The 16,433-nt window shown below is 42.2% G+C and overlaps 1 protein-coding gene across 4 annotated transcripts in view; it reads left to right on the top strand.

The window, feature by feature from the left end:
- Positions 1-6,936, top strand: part of LOC118283936 (ryanodine receptor 2-like) — a 62,131-nt gene extending 55,195 nt beyond the window's left edge. For 3 of the 4 annotated variants that reach the window (XM_047335140.1, XM_047335139.1, XM_047335138.1), the window contains 7 exons: positions 235-381; positions 753-887; positions 1,562-1,718; positions 2,014-2,078; positions 3,355-3,455; positions 5,683-5,734; positions 6,675-6,936. In XM_047335140.1, the coding sequence (XP_047191096.1) occupies positions 235-381; positions 753-887; positions 1,562-1,718; positions 2,014-2,078; positions 3,355-3,455; positions 5,683-5,734; positions 6,675-6,770 (753 nt within the window). In that variant the 3' untranslated portion in view covers positions 6,771-6,936. Of the gene's footprint in view, positions 1-234; positions 382-752; positions 888-1,561; positions 1,719-2,013; positions 2,079-3,354; positions 3,456-4,212; positions 4,352-5,682; positions 5,735-6,674 lie in introns of all 4 variants that reach the window. The other variant, XR_007031593.1, reaches the window with a different exon arrangement.
- Positions 6,937-16,433: the final 9,497 nt, after the last annotated feature.

Below are 16,433 nucleotides of genomic sequence, written 5' to 3'. Positions count from 1 at the left end.
CAGATAATGTAATATGGAGGTGCATTGTGTGTAAAACACATCGGATGCTTATGACTTATTTATAATTGCTGTGGCAACACTGTGCTCTTCGATACAATCACACATGCTTCAGGAGTGACGGTGGTAATATCCTGTGATTGTGCCTTATCTACAGCACACATTTGTCCGTCTCTTCTTTCAGTCCATCTTCAGCATATTGCCTGTTTTAATGTGTGTGTGTGTGTGTGTTCCCAGTCCTTCTTGTACCTAGCCTGGTACATGACCATGTCTGTTCTTGGTCATTATAACAACTTCTTCTTCGCTGCCCACCTTCTGGACATCGCCATGGGCTTTAAGACCCTTCGTACCATCCTCTCCTCTGTCACACACAATGGAAAACAGGTGTGTGTGTGTGTGTGTGTGTGTGTGTGTTTATGTGTGTGTGTGTGTGTGTGTGTGTGTGTGTGTGTATGTGTGTGTGTGTGTGTGTTTGTATGTGTGTGTGTGTGTGTGTGTGTGCGTGTGTGTATGTATGTGTGTGTGTGTGTGTGTGTATGTATGTGTGTATGGGGGGTCTGTCTTTAATTCTCCATCCATCTATCTTAATTTGTGTTCATAGGTGCAGTTCGCATGCATGTGATGTTTACTTAACTGCTGGAGGGATATATCGGGGCTTTTCTAAGATGAAGAAGCGTATTAAAGCACGTCTGCCTCGGTCTATCCCTTTTGTAATTATGTGTGTGTGTGTGTGTGTGTGTGCGTGTGTGTGCCAGTTGGTCCTGACTGTTGGCCTGTTGGCAGTCGTGGTGTATCTCTACACCGTTGTGGCCTTCAACTTCTTCAGGAAATTTTACAACAAAAGTGACAACGAGGACACCCGCGACATGAAGTGCAACGACATGCTCACTGTGAGTGAAAGTGCACATTGAGACACAGACTGAACATATAGGCTGTCTCCACATGTATCTCCCTACTTGATCTCACCGCGCCACGCACCTCATTCCCTACCTGCACGGCTTGAGAAGGGCAGAGGAGGATTCTGACAGTGATCCCTCTGTTCAAGTGGGAACTGCCTCTCGTCTCAGTCCTTCCACTGATTTTCCATAAATTGATGGACACGTGGACAGAAAGCAGCCCCTCAAGCCCCCGCTCTTTGTTTGTCCATTCACAATATCCCCAAACCACCACCTGCTCTTTTCTTATGTGGACTTAACTGTCACTCACATAAACAGGCAAATGAAAAGCTCTGAAGCTCTGAAAGCATTTGAATAAAGCCCTACTATTATAGGAGGCGGGTGATATGACATGAAATCCTCAGTCACACTCGCTGCGTTATTGTTAATGTTTGACTTTTAGTGGCACTTTAGCAACAGTCATTTTCATTTCCTTTCCTCACACTACAGCACACATTTCCAATGTTCCTTGAAAGATTGGCAGTCCAGTTCATTCTGTTTTTGTTCATTTGTTTCACGATCCTTTACACTTATCCCCAACATGGAGACGGGTTTTCTTCTGCAGCCTGAATGCGACATCCTCAGGTGGAACCCGCACTAGACAAATAAAGAAAACTATTTTCTTCCAGTGCTACATGTTTCACATGTACGTGGGGGTGCGTGCGGGTGGAGGCATCGGTGACGAGATCGAGGACCCTGCTGGAGATGAGTTCGAGGTGGAGCGCATCGTCTTTGACATCACGTTCTTCTTCTTTGTCATCATCATCCTCCTGGCCATCATCCAGGGTGCGTCACGCTGGCTGCACCTCCGCTAAGGAAAATAATTATTGTGTGTCTTTATTGAGACACACACAAATGGATTTTAGTTTCCAGTTGTGACTGGAATTACTTTTTCTAGTTATTAATTTACTTATTAATTTTTCATGCAAAATTGGAAAAATAATCAAAGTCTGTTTATCTCACTGAATCCAAGTGTTTTCACGGATTCCTACACACACACACACACACACACACACACACACACACACACACACACACGCATACCTGTGCTCAACATGTACGACTGTGATCCTCATTGCAGGTCTGATAATTGATGCCTTCGGGGAACTCCGTGACCAGCAGGAACAGGTGAAAGAGGACATGGAGGTGAGATTCAACACTTTGTCCAGCTCACATTGACATAAACCATCCAGAGATCTGAGTGAATTGCTTTGCTTTGTCAGGTTTGTACACAAGTCTATTAAAAGAGAAAAGTTCTGTGTATCTATCCGTTCAACATCTGGTGGCTCATGAAACCGCAGCAGGTTCAGTTGAGGTCAGAAGCTTGGTGAGTTTAAGATGAGGTGTAACGTAAGTGCGTGTGAAGAGATGACCTGTGTGCTCAACATTGAAACAGATTCAGTTGTTGTTCGAGCTCTTGTCACAAGAACCAATCGTACCATTAACGCCTTCGCCAGGATTATTAGCTGGTAATAACTGCATGAAGTTCAGTCTGAGAAAAATCATTTTAAACTGTAATTAGTGTACGTACAATATATTGAATATATCATTTCTTATTTTCAAATGTTTCTCACCACTTTCCGAGTCTTGTATCCCTCATATACGGATGCACACTTTAGTGTTGTGACAACATGTTTATTTGGAGCTTATTAAGTAGCAGCTTGACGCAGTACAATGCAAATGAAGATGCATCTATTCTTAATTACGAATCCACAAATTGCTCTGCCCAGAGGTGGTGAACCAGAGTTGTTTGGTTGGTGCCCGTGGAGGGTATCGATCAGGGAGCTACAGTGCATTCATCCCCCCGGACGGTGTGCGTTTACAGGCTGCGGCAGGTGTGAACGGAGCAGGACCAGTAAGGTCAAAGAGACTGGTGCGGTCAGACGGGCCGACAGTCCACAACAGGGCTGTAGAAGGAACAGACAAACAGAGGTGCAGGACAGGCGGACAGGTCATCACAGACTGAGTCACTGAGGGAACAAGCAGCACTGATGGTGTGAAGAAGAGTGAAGAGCTGCCCTCTCAATATAAAGGGTTATATAAAGGCGTCAGATGTGATGTACCTGAATGTCTGTACATAGCTAATAACTTTAAACCCGACACTTATTCCTGACTGCTCAGTACATTCGCTCGTGGTTCTGATGTTGCTCTGCCTGTTCTATAAACATATTTGTCTTATTTATGTAGCGAAAAAATGAATCTCTTACTGCAACAGTAGCTACTGTTACTTTGACAATGCTGCCTTATGGATCCCTGTCAGCGAGCAATTTTTTGACGTCCTTTGAATTATGTGTGCGTGTTTTGAATGTGTCTGTAAGAAAAAAAAAAAAGGCCTCTTTTTTCAAATATACTCTAGGGAAGATAATTTCTGTCCAAGCCTGTTTCACGAATGGTTGCATGTCTCATATCTCTCCTCCTGCAGACCAAATGTTTCATCTGTGGAATAGGGAGTGAATACTTTGACACAGTCCCTCACGGCTTCGAGACGCACACTCTGCAGGAGCACAACTTGGCCAACTATCTGTGAGTTCACGCTCAATACTTTGAAGTCTCGTGTCGCCGTCATCTCGACCTAATCCTCTTTCAAATGCTGAGATTCACAGCTGGATATGTTGTTACTGGGAGAAAAAAAGGCCATTTGTTTTGTCACATTTCACAGAGACAGTGTTGTGAAAAATGAAGAACCAGAAGATGAATCATGATTACACCTCTATATCACTTTTCACTGGTTAATTATTCACTTTCACAGTAGTTCAACAGGACATTTCTAAAACCAAACTTAGATGTGTTATGTTCTGTTTTGTTGTGTTAGGACTGGTTGCTGGTGTAAAATATTAACGGTAGACTTTTATTTTTCCCAATTGCACCTCAGCACTTTTTAAATATTTGCTTCTCCTTTTATTTTAATTGTTTTATAACTAATATGTGAAGTTTGAAATACCAATCAGATGTGCACCTCACAGTCTTGATAACAGGAGACAAAAATCAAATCATCCCGAATGTTGGTATGTTGGTTTAATCTGCCAATGAGCTCCACCACCATCCTAATACGGTGAAAAGAAAAAGTATGCCAACCCTTCAGGATTAGTTAGTTGTATCAGTGCCCACATCAGTGTCATGTTGCTCTTGTGCACAGTGATGTTCCTCCATGGCGCCCTGCAATAGAAAACATGCTCATGTAACACTAAAATGAGACCAATGGACAGCTGCTGGGACTCATTAAGGCTCATTTAGCTCTTACTCTGGGCTTCTTTCTTTTTTTAATTGTCTCCATTTATAGACAGTTTTTCTATGAATGTGGACTGATGAATCTTTGAGATGACTCAGTGGGCAGATCAGAAAATCTTGGTCGCAGGTCTTCTGTGATCTCATTTTTGCGAGATGTGGTTGACATCAGAAGATGCTTCTTGTGAATAGCAGTAAGTCAAAGTCTAACTCGAACCGACACCTACACCGTAAATGGACTGTGTTTTTTATAGAGCTGATCTAATCTTATTTGTCACTCAAAGCACTTCATGGTGCATGTCACCTTCACCCATTCACCACATTCATACAGTGCTTCTGTACACAGCACCTTTTCTATCACACTTCATCCATACGCTGCCGGCACAGCCGCCAGGGGCAATTTGTGTCTTGCCCAAGGACCCTACAGTACACCGACTGAAGGAGCGGGGATCAAACCATCGACTTCTGGTCAGTTGGTGGACGGCCCTTCTATCCACTGAGCCTTTCGATCAAAATGTTCTTGGTCAGACTCCAGATTTGCGAACCCCTGACTCCAGTTAGTCTCTGCTCATGTACACTGTGAATGTTTTAGTGGTGTATTCAATATGGACAAGAATAATACAATGATTTGTTTATTAGTTTTAAATACACATTTTTTTTATCTACTGAGATGAAGATCTGACCATATTCTATAACACGTGTATACATGGTTTTCCTTGCCCCTATATAGATATGAGCAGGCCTTCTTGTGTATTGCATTATATTGACTTGACAATATACACAAAAGATAAACTAAAGGCTGATGTAAGTACAACAAATCATTACAAAACCATAAAATGTCAGGAATAATAAGAAAATGTTTTTCATATTTTAAGATAGCATGCCAAATTAAGTCTTTATATTATATTATATCATTATAAGAAGTTTGACATTATAATTGTGGGTTTGCTTATGTAACCCAGTATATCACCTGTGGGTTTGTACAGTTGATGACTGTGTTAAATCTCACCTCTTATGCCATGTAGATGGTCCACAAAGGTTATTTGAAAGATGTCGTTTTGCATTTTCTAGTGTTGCCAATTAGTTGTTGCCATTGGCAATAAGCTCATCAGACCTAAATAGTATGGACCCCAGTTGATGTGTTTGCATCGCCTGACTGATGGACAGAACTGGCTCATTTGTTTGTATGTGTGCTGCCGCTTCATGTGGCATTCAAGCGTAACTGATGGAGGATGACTGACGGAAACATCATAGTTCTTAATTTAATGAAATTAGTGATCAAGAGTTAACAGTATTCCTCGCTGATTGTCAATCACCAAAGGTTTAAAGCATTAAGATTAATATTTAACCTGATTATGTAAATCAAAACACAGCTTATATCTCACAGCTTATATCTTGGTATACCTAAAAGCTGTTTCATTATCACACCTTGCTTTACCTGAGCCTTTATCTCTCCATGTTGAATCATTTATTTGTATTTGTGGGAGTTTAACTGTTGCATGAATTTGTTTTCTTCTCTTTCCAGATTTTTTCTGATGTACCTCATTAACAAGGATGAGACTGAACACACGGGGCAGGTAGAGTAGTTTTTCATTACGTGATCCATTCAAAGTGAGAAAAAGGTGTGCAACAACTCTACTGGCAAATCTCCCATTCCTTAATATAACAGCCCCTCCATGTCGCAGTGACCTATTAATTCCTGCATTTGCTGTGGAAATGACACAGCTGTAGTGTAACCTTTTCAGCAGAGACAGAATCTGCATTCACACCGTGCTTCCGAAGCCATATCAGTCCTGGCACACACATTTTATGATAATATACATGCCAGGGAGACCCCTCGTAGTTTCTCTTTTTACTCCCGCATCAAAACTATACATTTAATGAGAGGCCTTCAGATTTCAATTGTTAAAATTCACTTAATATAAAGTATTTCACGTGACCTATTGCATGGAGCAAAGAGGAGTGTGTTAAATCAGGGAAAACATTTTAACTTTCTCTGCCTCATCTTTCTCTCCCGTGTCTCTCACTTATTGTACTTAAATCTGTGAAAGGGGCTGTTCAGAAGAATAGATGAGGACATGTTTAATTCTGCACAGTGTGATATGAGAATAATCAATCCATTCTTATTTAGAATCGCTGGGATTTATCTCTGTGGCGCAGCATGCAGCTCAGTGTGTTGCTGCAGGATTTATAAAGGGAGGACATATTACATTGTTTTTGTCAGCCTGAAACCTTTTAGACAATTGGGTGCTATTTCCAAATAGAGTCGGTTCTGGGACTCATCCACACATGTACTGTGTTTAATCTTTCAGCGTGGTATTTTTTCTCGGTGTAGGTTAATGAGGGAGCTGCCAGGTGGAATCTTGAAATGTTTTCTCCACCGGGGCCAAAAAACTGCTCCTTGAACTCAGAAAAATGTATCTTCTGTGGACACTTTAGATTGTTATTCTAGTCATCAGCTCACAGTCGAGGAATGGATGAGTTCACGATATATGACCCCTCTGTTGACTTTGCCAGGAATCCTTTGTGTGGAAAATGTACCAGGAGCGTTGCTGGGAATTCTTTCCTGTGGGGGACTGTTTCCGTAAGCAATACGAGGATCAACTGGGATGAAAGCAGACTTGAGAAGCCATCTGAATTGATGCCCTTGGACTCACTGAAGTACCTTGAATTGTGTTTGCACTGCACTGATTTTGAATTTTTGGAGTGAGTGTGTGTACTTGGTATTCATGCACATGTGTTTCTAAGTGACATTCATTAAAATGATTTGGAAACTAAATGATGAGGACCACGTGTTGTTATGTTCAGACACAGAATGAATGTGCTGTTTGCTCTGGCGAGTCCTGTGGGCAAGAAGTTGCTCATTCCAGCCATCTGTTCCGTCTGCAACACAAGTATTCAGAGTAATGTCAGGTTAGTGATTTACACGTCATCATCTCAAGCAGTCAAAGCTGGCAATCCAGAATCAGCTCCGCGGCACTTTGCTGGCTGGGTACGTCTCGTGTTTTGTGAATGAAGTGATTTGTCTTTCCAAACAGCCTCCCATCCGTTTTCCCTGTGTGACATCCAGATAAACACTCTCCCTCCAGCATTTGTCCTTTTTGCCCTCCTCTGCTGTGTTTCTTGAGGCTCTCTCTTCTCTTCTGCTGTGCTCATCTCTCCAGGAACCCCCCCCCCTTCTCATTATTAGCCACTGTGTCTCATGCCAGCAGGTCTCCCAGTGCTCGGCTGAAATACTTGTCATGGAAATGGATCATTGATCTGAACTACACGGCTGCCAGCTGTCTTTGATGGCTGATGGAGTCTTTGGGGAATCCCTGCGTATATTGAAACTTGATTTAAGGAGCATGGCAGGTTCAGTTAAACTGTTGGATGATAAGTGTGAGACGGCCACCGACAGATACCGTCCTCGTTATGCAAAGGCCGAACACTGAGCGTCTACTACCGATATGTACTCATGAAACTTTTGAGTAATTAGTTGTAAAGATATTGTTATAATTCTTTTGAGTTCAAAAATGTATCAACCCTAATGGAATATAAAATTCCATTTGAATTAGTAAAAACTAGGACACTCAATCACGGCACTTTACCCATTTAAAAAAAAAAAAGCCTTATGGTATTGCTCGTCACCAATGCTTTATTCGGATCTGTAATCTAAAATGTGTGCCAGATTTTGTGGGTATGATTTGAATTAAATATGATTTAAAAGTATTTTTTCCTCCACAATTAGTGAAGGGACACTACACAAATACACACATTTCTGCCAAAGATTAAATAGTTTTATTCCATAATAGAGATTTCTCTGCTTGTTTGTAAGGGGCCAGGCTAATGTCACATGTCTCTGCACTACGGCCGTGGCTTGTCTCATGTTCTTTTAAAACAAAAGGTCAGCTCTAAGGTTAATTTAGTAAAAAAGATCTAATGTTACGTGTGACACATGGAAGGGCAGCTAGTGATTTGAGAGCAAGATAGTTTATCTTATATTTCTTTTGACTGGGAGACGAACTCGCTAACCACGAGCCAAACCTCCTGAGTCGTAGCGTATCTACCATATTCTGATATGATTTTAAGTTATAAGTTAAAGCGTTTTGGTTAACTTTTCAGTACATATGAAAATAATTGTTAGTAGTGTGTCTATAAAAGCGAGAGTCATACGTCACTAACCGCTGTACAGCTGACATGGTTCATTCTGTACCTTAGGACCACATTCCTACTGAGGATCAATAACAATATTAGCTGCCAGCCCCCGAGCTACCACAGCTACAGAAGACTGCTGATCACTTGCTGTATAAACGCAGACGAGAGGTCAAGTAATGAGGAGAAGCCTCTCATCAAAAGTCTATTTCATGTGGAAATGTATCCCCTTCCAGTGTGTATAAAAATGAATCATCCCGTCATAACATCAAACCCGCAGACAAACTCCCGGTTCAGTTTCCTCACACCACGGTGTACAATTTCACTAGTTGATCACACACGAATTTGAGGCAGGTCACCCAACTCCCCCAAATCACCCAGATGAAACATACCGACTGGTGAGTGGATAAAAGCCACATCCCATGGATGAAAAGATGGTGCGGGTAAGATGGATGTTCGTTTTCAGCTGCCAGGTTTCCCCTCTAGTTTTCATGATCTTTCCATCCTGTGCTCGGGTAATGCTGAGACTGGAAAGTCTGAATGGAGTTTAGCCTAAGTAGCATAACTCGGTCACTGTCAGCTCCAAGTATGAGCAGTAGCATAGCATTACAGTAGCACCGTGTGACACAGATCATGTCTGTGCTGCTTAAGGGAGGAAATTTAGTTTGAACTTCAGCTGATGTGTTTCAGTGTGGACTTTCGACCACGTAGAAGAAGCCAGTTGTCCAGACTGAGATGCTGACGTGAGCAGGACAACGGTGCCACCACATCACTGTGGTTATTCATTACGTCGGATGCATCGTCCCTCTGACACCAACTCGCAGTCAGGAAGACTGATACTAAACCGTTGCACGTACAGTGTTGGTTCCTTTCACATGTCCAAGGAAAAGCCATTTCCCCTCCACAGTGGTAGGGTCTGACTTAAAGGGCCAACCTTAAGCAAAATCCAGGCCAAGCAGGTAGAAATGGCGTGTGGTGTCATGTTGCATTCAGTAACAATTTTTTGTAACTTGAACAAGGTCGAGCGGGCCGTAATGTCATTGATGAATAAATATAGCAGCAGCAAGAGAGTTGTTTTCCTTGCTACAGTTTATGAGTAAAATGATACCTGTGGGTGGAATGTATGCCGTCTCACACTATGCTTTGGTGTATCGATTCGCTAGTAATGGACATTTCTACTGTAGATCCTGTGTATTCTTCCAATGTATCCTTCTACTACCCACTGACCTAGACCGACCAACTGCTGAATTTAAGTGACCAAGTAGGAAATGTGATGAAACCCTCAGTTTTAATTCTCTGTGCAACAGACGTAATGACATCGCAAAAACATCAGGTTGTTAGCTCCAAATGTGCTGTCTTTGTAGTCCCAAGAGTGTAAACCAGTCTTTGACATTAAGTGACACAACCGGGTGTGTTGTGAGTCCATCTTCAAATGCGGAATTAAACTTACAGAGACCAGAGATTGGACTTTGCTCTTTAATCAACAGAAATTGCAACCACATTTTTTTATCTATCAGCTTCTACAGTTGCTTTTATACAGAGCCCTGGAAGGGAAAAAAAACAAAGACATCGCGAGATCCCTCAAAACATTTATGGTATCTCGCAAAAGCTGTAACGTAACTAATGCAGTTGCTTGCTAATGAATTCAACCAGGACTGCCAAGTCAATACGCTTTGTGGCGAGTGTCTGCTTGCGTCAGAAGTTCAGATGTCTCTCACTTATGTTAAAACTGTGTCTTCTGCCAAGCACTGATTTAATTACTCGATATTTTAGGCCAGTCTCCAAATTAAACTCTAAACGCCTCTCCCACGACTCCGCTGTTGTGTCTGTGGAGATTCTCATTCATCAAGGTCATAGTTACCTACCAGGCTGTTGAATCAGGAGCAGCTGAAGAAGCCTCTTGGATGAGAGGTGAAACAAGTCCCGTTACTCCGCTGTTGTGTTTTGGTTTCAATGTCGCGCTTGACTGACTCGGAAGAACTGTACACAGATGAATATCAAAGAACTATTGTCTTTATATACAAGCAGATAGATGTCTTAGTGCTTAGTGAGAAACCTGCTGCGATCTGTATCTTACTTGAGTTCACTTGTGTCATACAACCCATCACAATGATGGGTCATATAAAATGATCTGACGCTGTGACAGTGTGTGTGTGTGTGTGTGTGTGTGGCAGCTGGATGGCACAGTGGTGGTGTCGCCGCCTTTGGAACAAAAGAAAGAACTGATGGAATACTGTAAACTGGAGTTTCAACACAATGGCAGTACAACTGAGCAGCGCTTCTGTCCAAAGCGACTTACAATAAGAGCATTCAACCATGAAGATGTTACCTAAAAGTGCAAGAATCAGTAGAGTACATAAGTATTTATCAAATAGGCAAAAACTGTACCGGGTATAGTTTAGGACCCAATAGCAGCACCGCATCAGGCGGAAACCAGGAGGCGGAAACCAGGAGGGACAGGACGAAGCTCGTGGTCGGGGACAGAAGGCTGAGGTGATATCCGGGAAGGAGACAGGACAGGATGGTCAGGAGCAGGCAGGGTCGAATCCGTGTAGGCAGTCGTGAAATCGCTGGAGAGTCTTGCATGAGTGCTGAGAACAATCTGGCCCAGAGTGAACGGTGAGGAGAGTCTATATACCGGGTTGATCGGTGATCAGAGGCAACAGGTGCCTGGCAGGCAGGCGGGTGAGGAGCAGGAGCGGCCGGTGGAAAAGTACTGGGAGGTGAGGTGGATGAGATGAGGAGAGGGCAGACTGTGACAAAGATGTTTATTTTTTATTTTTTAATAATGAGATATGTCCCGATGGGACATTCCACTAAAAGTGAGTGAGAACAAAAGAGCCAAGCAGTGGCGCCATCAAGGCCCCCCATGAAATCACTGCCCGAGTTGAAGGAGCACGACGCAAATGAAGGTAAGAAGGAATAAGAGCGTATATAATAACTACAGTAACAAGTCCTAACCTCCAAAAAGAACTACAACGGCATAATAGAAATCCTGAAATTCAGTTGTGGCTTTGGGTTTTTGTGTGCCACCCCGAGATTTTCAGTCGCCCCATTTGGCCCCCCCCTGTGAAAAATTTCTGGGGGTGCCACTGGAGCCGAGATGTGTTCAAGTTACAGACTGACAACCAGACAGTGGTGTTTGACAAGGAGCAGAAGGGGGCAGCAGGGTAAGATGTGACAATCCCACCTGACAAGGTGAACCTGTCCCCGTGGTAATAGGAGAATCAGGGGCCGTGACCCCAAAACTGAGAGACTGCCTCCATCAGATTCCAGCCACACATCTCTGTTCAGAAGAATGCAGGAGGTCGACCGAGGGCCCGAGCATGAGGAAGACACACACCACTCCCACGATCACCACAGGGATGAGAGAACACACACACATACACATTACGGTAGTAAATCAACGAGATATAGATCCATCATGCAAAGCCTTCAGGTATGGATTATTCAGAGCCATTCTAATGTATGTAGCCAAAAATAAGGAATCTAGGATTTATGCACGGGCAGATGACATACAACAGCTGGGTCTGCATACATGGCATTACAAAATGATTATGGATGTGAATGCATGTGGCTGCATCATTCTGAATATTGCCTTGTACCTTGGCAGTTGTTTTAGGAGACGAGGCCTCTGCACCCAGATATATCATGCAGATGTAATCTGAATTGTAAATCAATATGTGACGACAAGAGGAAAGAGAGTGCGGCTGTGAGTGTACTCATACCTGAGGCCAACTATCCTGGATGAAATATGAGCAGTAACTGCTTCTGATTTCAGTTTGGGAGCTTGTGTCTGCCTCAAGCTCGGTTTTACAAATAATATTCTCTGTTATTATCCGTTATAGTTGTGTATTTACGTTACTTTAATACTTTTTTCATTGTGGGGCAGTGTATTAAATTTCTGTCTGTAGGACCCAATATGCAATGTATCGTTCTTTTTAAAGATATATTTTGTAATGTGAAATATTGATTAATTGGCTTCTATTAATAGTATAAATACTCTGTGTGTTGGAATTAGCCTTTTTGTAATTAAACTTTAGCATTGTTTTTTAATTTTTCATCCCCAGACAGTCATTTCCAGGGCCATCGTTCTTGCTCAGTGTCACTGACCTGCTGTGGAGTAAACACGTTTGTATTTACAGAAGAACAAATCTTCTAAATACACCGAGTATCGGCTGAGAAAATAAGACATTCTCCTTCATGCCAGTCAGCAGTCTGCCGACCTTACTGTGTGATTATTCCCGGATCTGTCACTCAGAACACGCTGAGTCTGTCCCCTGCCGGTGATTTAATCCCAGCAGCCGTTTGAAATCGCCACGAGGCCGACTAAATATGAGAAGCACTGCACCATGACACGTGTCGATCCTTTGTGGTTCCAGCGATTAAACCATCAGCCGCTGATCTGTAGCCAACATGGTCAAATCTGTTCTGCCAGTGAAGGTAAACCGCTGGGTGGTTTGGTTTAGTGTCTGAAACTGGTTGTCTCATAAATTTAAAACAACTAACTGCTCGTCATGTGAACTGGATTCATGGGGTGGGGTTTGGTGGTGTCTTAATGCCTCATTAATCCCACCAGTTTTTATCCATGAAATCCTGGCACAACCAATTTCACACCTGCAACTTTTAGGAGGTGTTGAAACAGTATCGAACTGCCCTTTACCTAATGGTCCTGTTAAAAACAACTGTTTTTACTGCAGAAATGGAATTTGAAATCCAGTTGCTCCCGTTCCGTAAAGTTGCCCTCTTTTGCAATTGTCATCCTAGATGTACTGTCATGCTATTCAAAAATAAAGATTAAAAACTGTAAGAAAAGCACAGACCTCAGAGGAAGTGTAGGAGATTATTTCCCAGATGCGTGTGACTTTGACTGCAACACTTGAATATCAAATTGGCATATCGAAATGAAATGTACAGCTGCTATGTAATCTCAGCACATCGTGTGCAAGGAGGAGAAGTATATTGATATAGTTTTGTCAAGATAGCCAATTTTCATGAAACGATTATCTTAGGCAAAACTATTCACAATAATATTATGATAACAATGTTTGGTTCAGTTCAATTCATCTTTACCGTTGTTTATTATGTGTTTTTTTGTCTTTTTGGCCACTAACCTAAACTCAAAATACTACAAAATAAGGAGTGTGAACAAGAAAGTTATTGCATCATGGCAGAGGCAGCCAGTTATTTACATCATACTGTATATGTGTCAACATGATGTCACTATGTCATCTTTTGAATATTTTCTCAATACCGCTATACTACGCAATGTTTACTCAGCACTCTCTTTGAAACACTGAAATACAGAAGATAATCTGAAATCTGAGGAGTGATCTATTAAATTCAATTCAATTTCATTTGTAAAGCACCAAATCATCACATGCATTTTCTCAAGGCGCGTTACATAGTGAGGTCTAGACCTCACAATATTACAGGGAAACACAACAGTTCCCACGATGAGCAGCACTTCTCGAGAGGAAAAACTCCTTTTAACTGGAAGAAATCTGTAACAGAACCACAACATCTGCCTCGACCGGTTGGTGAGAGGGGAGAGAGATGGGGGAGAAAGATCTTGCCTCTCTTGTTATTCGTTCACCCTCCTCTCCTCTGCAACACATTCGTTCATTGTCTGTCTTCACTCCATCAGTTAATAAGTTTCAGGCGGACTATCCCAGCATCAATTTCAGGGGGAGGCGGGAAAGCACATTGGACAGGTCCCATCCAGCAGAGCTAATGCAAAGACAATGGCAATGTATCGCCGTGGACACTTCAGAGACTCCCATACACCTGCGTTGTGTGTGTGTGTGTGTGTGTGTGTGTGTGTGTGTGAATGTCGGATGAAACCAAAGTACCCGGGGAAAACACAAGTTTCACATAATGAAAGACAAGTAGATATTTTGATCTCGATGGTATTTTCTCTTTCTGAGAGGCAATATGTAGTTTATCACTTGAAGTGCTCTTGATCTCATTCTCGAGTTTTGACTAGTATTGTCTCATGACAGACAGACAGACCCCTGTCTACTCATTACAACTCTAATTTCCTTATAGAGTAACTGTCCTTCAATAATCAAGCATCACCACCGCGTCGACGAAGAGCAGGCCCTTCCAAATTACCATTTAGATTGGACACCTCCATGCCAAGAGAAAGCCAATTTCTCAATGAGGGTTTAGTGGGGAAAGGGACCGAGGAAGTGAGCAGATATCGCAGCAGATGAGCTCCGTTTGCATCATTCCTCTTTGAAGCCTGTGTCACACCAGCACCTTGTTTCATTTAAATGGCACTTACTTTAAAATCTGCACACAGGGTAGATTTTGTGTCTGCGGGGCTGTTCGCCCGGCGATCGGAGCCACTGGAGGTTGAAAGGAGACAGGTGCTGCCGTCAATAATTGAAACTGGCAAATCGGCTCACTCAAAGGTAGTGTGAGCTCAGGCAGCCGGGGAATGACCCGTTTCCCAGCCAAGTGGAATTCGCTGCATCAAAAAAAACAAACACTTGATTTTGATCATTTGATTTCCATCATTGCACAGAAAGGGGAGACCAACATCAAGCCAAGAGAGATACATATCAATATTATTATTAATCATCATTGTATTCAGTTTATAAAGACTTAAATCTGGAGCCCTGACTGAGTTTAAAGATTCAAAAGGGTTGTTTTTTTTATCCACAGCTGTCTGGACATCTGCCTGCTCAGCTGTTCTCCTATCCTCCTGTGTGTGTGTGTGTGTGTGTGTGTGTGTGTGTGTGTGTGTGTGTGTGTGTGTGTGTGTGTGTGTGTGTATTGACTCGAATCAATTTACACAATCGACCCGAGCTGGACAAAACGACAACTCCCATGGTGTAAAGAAAAGCTCTGCTCGATCCCAGAGGGTCCGACTTCCTGAATCCACTTGGGGAAAGACCTCTGTCTCTCGGCTGAATAGTTTTGCTGTGGCGCTGTTTGTTGGCCTGTGTAATCCCAAAGTATTTTTTTTTTAATTGTATCTTTTTTTCTTGTAATAAATTACTTAAAACTCTGCCAAGTCTTTTACTATAATTTCTCACCAGGAAATGATACACTCATTTCCACCACACTGTATAGGTCATAAACCCACCTCCTCCATGTTAGTAGATAGGAGGGGCATGGAGCAAGATAAAAAGTCAAAGTAGTTATTTACTGTTATTCAAGGTATGTTTCTGCTAAATTTGGTTTTGATTTTTTGTGTGCAATTTAAACAAGGTGACAGCTGAGACTGACTTCTGACTGGCCCTCGATACCACGACTCCACGATCAGGTGACGGCACATGTATCCGGGACAGTCCAAGGGTTGGCACAGCCACGGACATTATCGTAGGTCAGTACTATTGTATTACTTGGTTTAATCAAACTAACTTTTAGCTCTTTAGAATTTTTTTGTCCATATTATCCTTGTTCTGATAAACGTATAATATTCCAGTAAATTTCTCGTCCGCCATTCGTCCATGGACTTCCATGTATAGACTGTGTTGGATTTTGTCATTTTGAATTCTGTTTCCAGTTCTATGCATGTCACAGACTATCTGTACAATGTTTGTTTTTCCGAATTTCAATTAACCAATATAGAAATTTACAAAATTAGAAGTAGTTTTTCATATAATATCCACCAAGCAATGCAATGTTTGTGTGATTGTGTCTGTCTGTGACCGTATTCCAACACATTGTCTTTTTGTTTGTCCTCTTCCATCAGCGGCTGTTTCGTTCTCTGCTTTATATCCTTTTCTTCATTTTCCAGATTTGAGTTCTCCTCTGAGCACAAAGTCATGCCTAAGTTTCTATACCGAAGCTAATCTCTGAGCGTCGGTTTTCCTTTTCACAAAGTTGGTTTTGGACAAAGCTGATTGTTTTTTAATTCTGCTGGGAAAATAGTGTGTCAGGGTTTCAGCCTGTTCAGCCTCGACAGCCCGAGCAAGAAAGTCAAGAAGTAACTTACAATTATGTTCATCTTCATTTACCTGAACAACCATTTCTGAGATGAAATGCTTGTCTGGCCAATGACATTTTCCCGAGTTGACATCAAATTACTTGTTTGGTTCGTTCAACAGCCCGAGTCCTAGAGTTATACTCAACATTTGAGCTCTTCGCATCCAATCGACTGACTCCAAAATTGTTGCTGATTAACTTTCG

This window comes from Scophthalmus maximus, chromosome 10 (assembly GCF_022379125.1).
Source record: "Scophthalmus maximus strain ysfricsl-2021 chromosome 10, ASM2237912v1, whole genome shotgun sequence".
Taxonomy (NCBI): domain Eukaryota; kingdom Metazoa; phylum Chordata; class Actinopteri; order Pleuronectiformes; family Scophthalmidae; genus Scophthalmus; species Scophthalmus maximus.
Note: the sequence above shows the minus strand (reverse complement) of the source record. Positions and strands in the feature narration are given on the sequence as shown.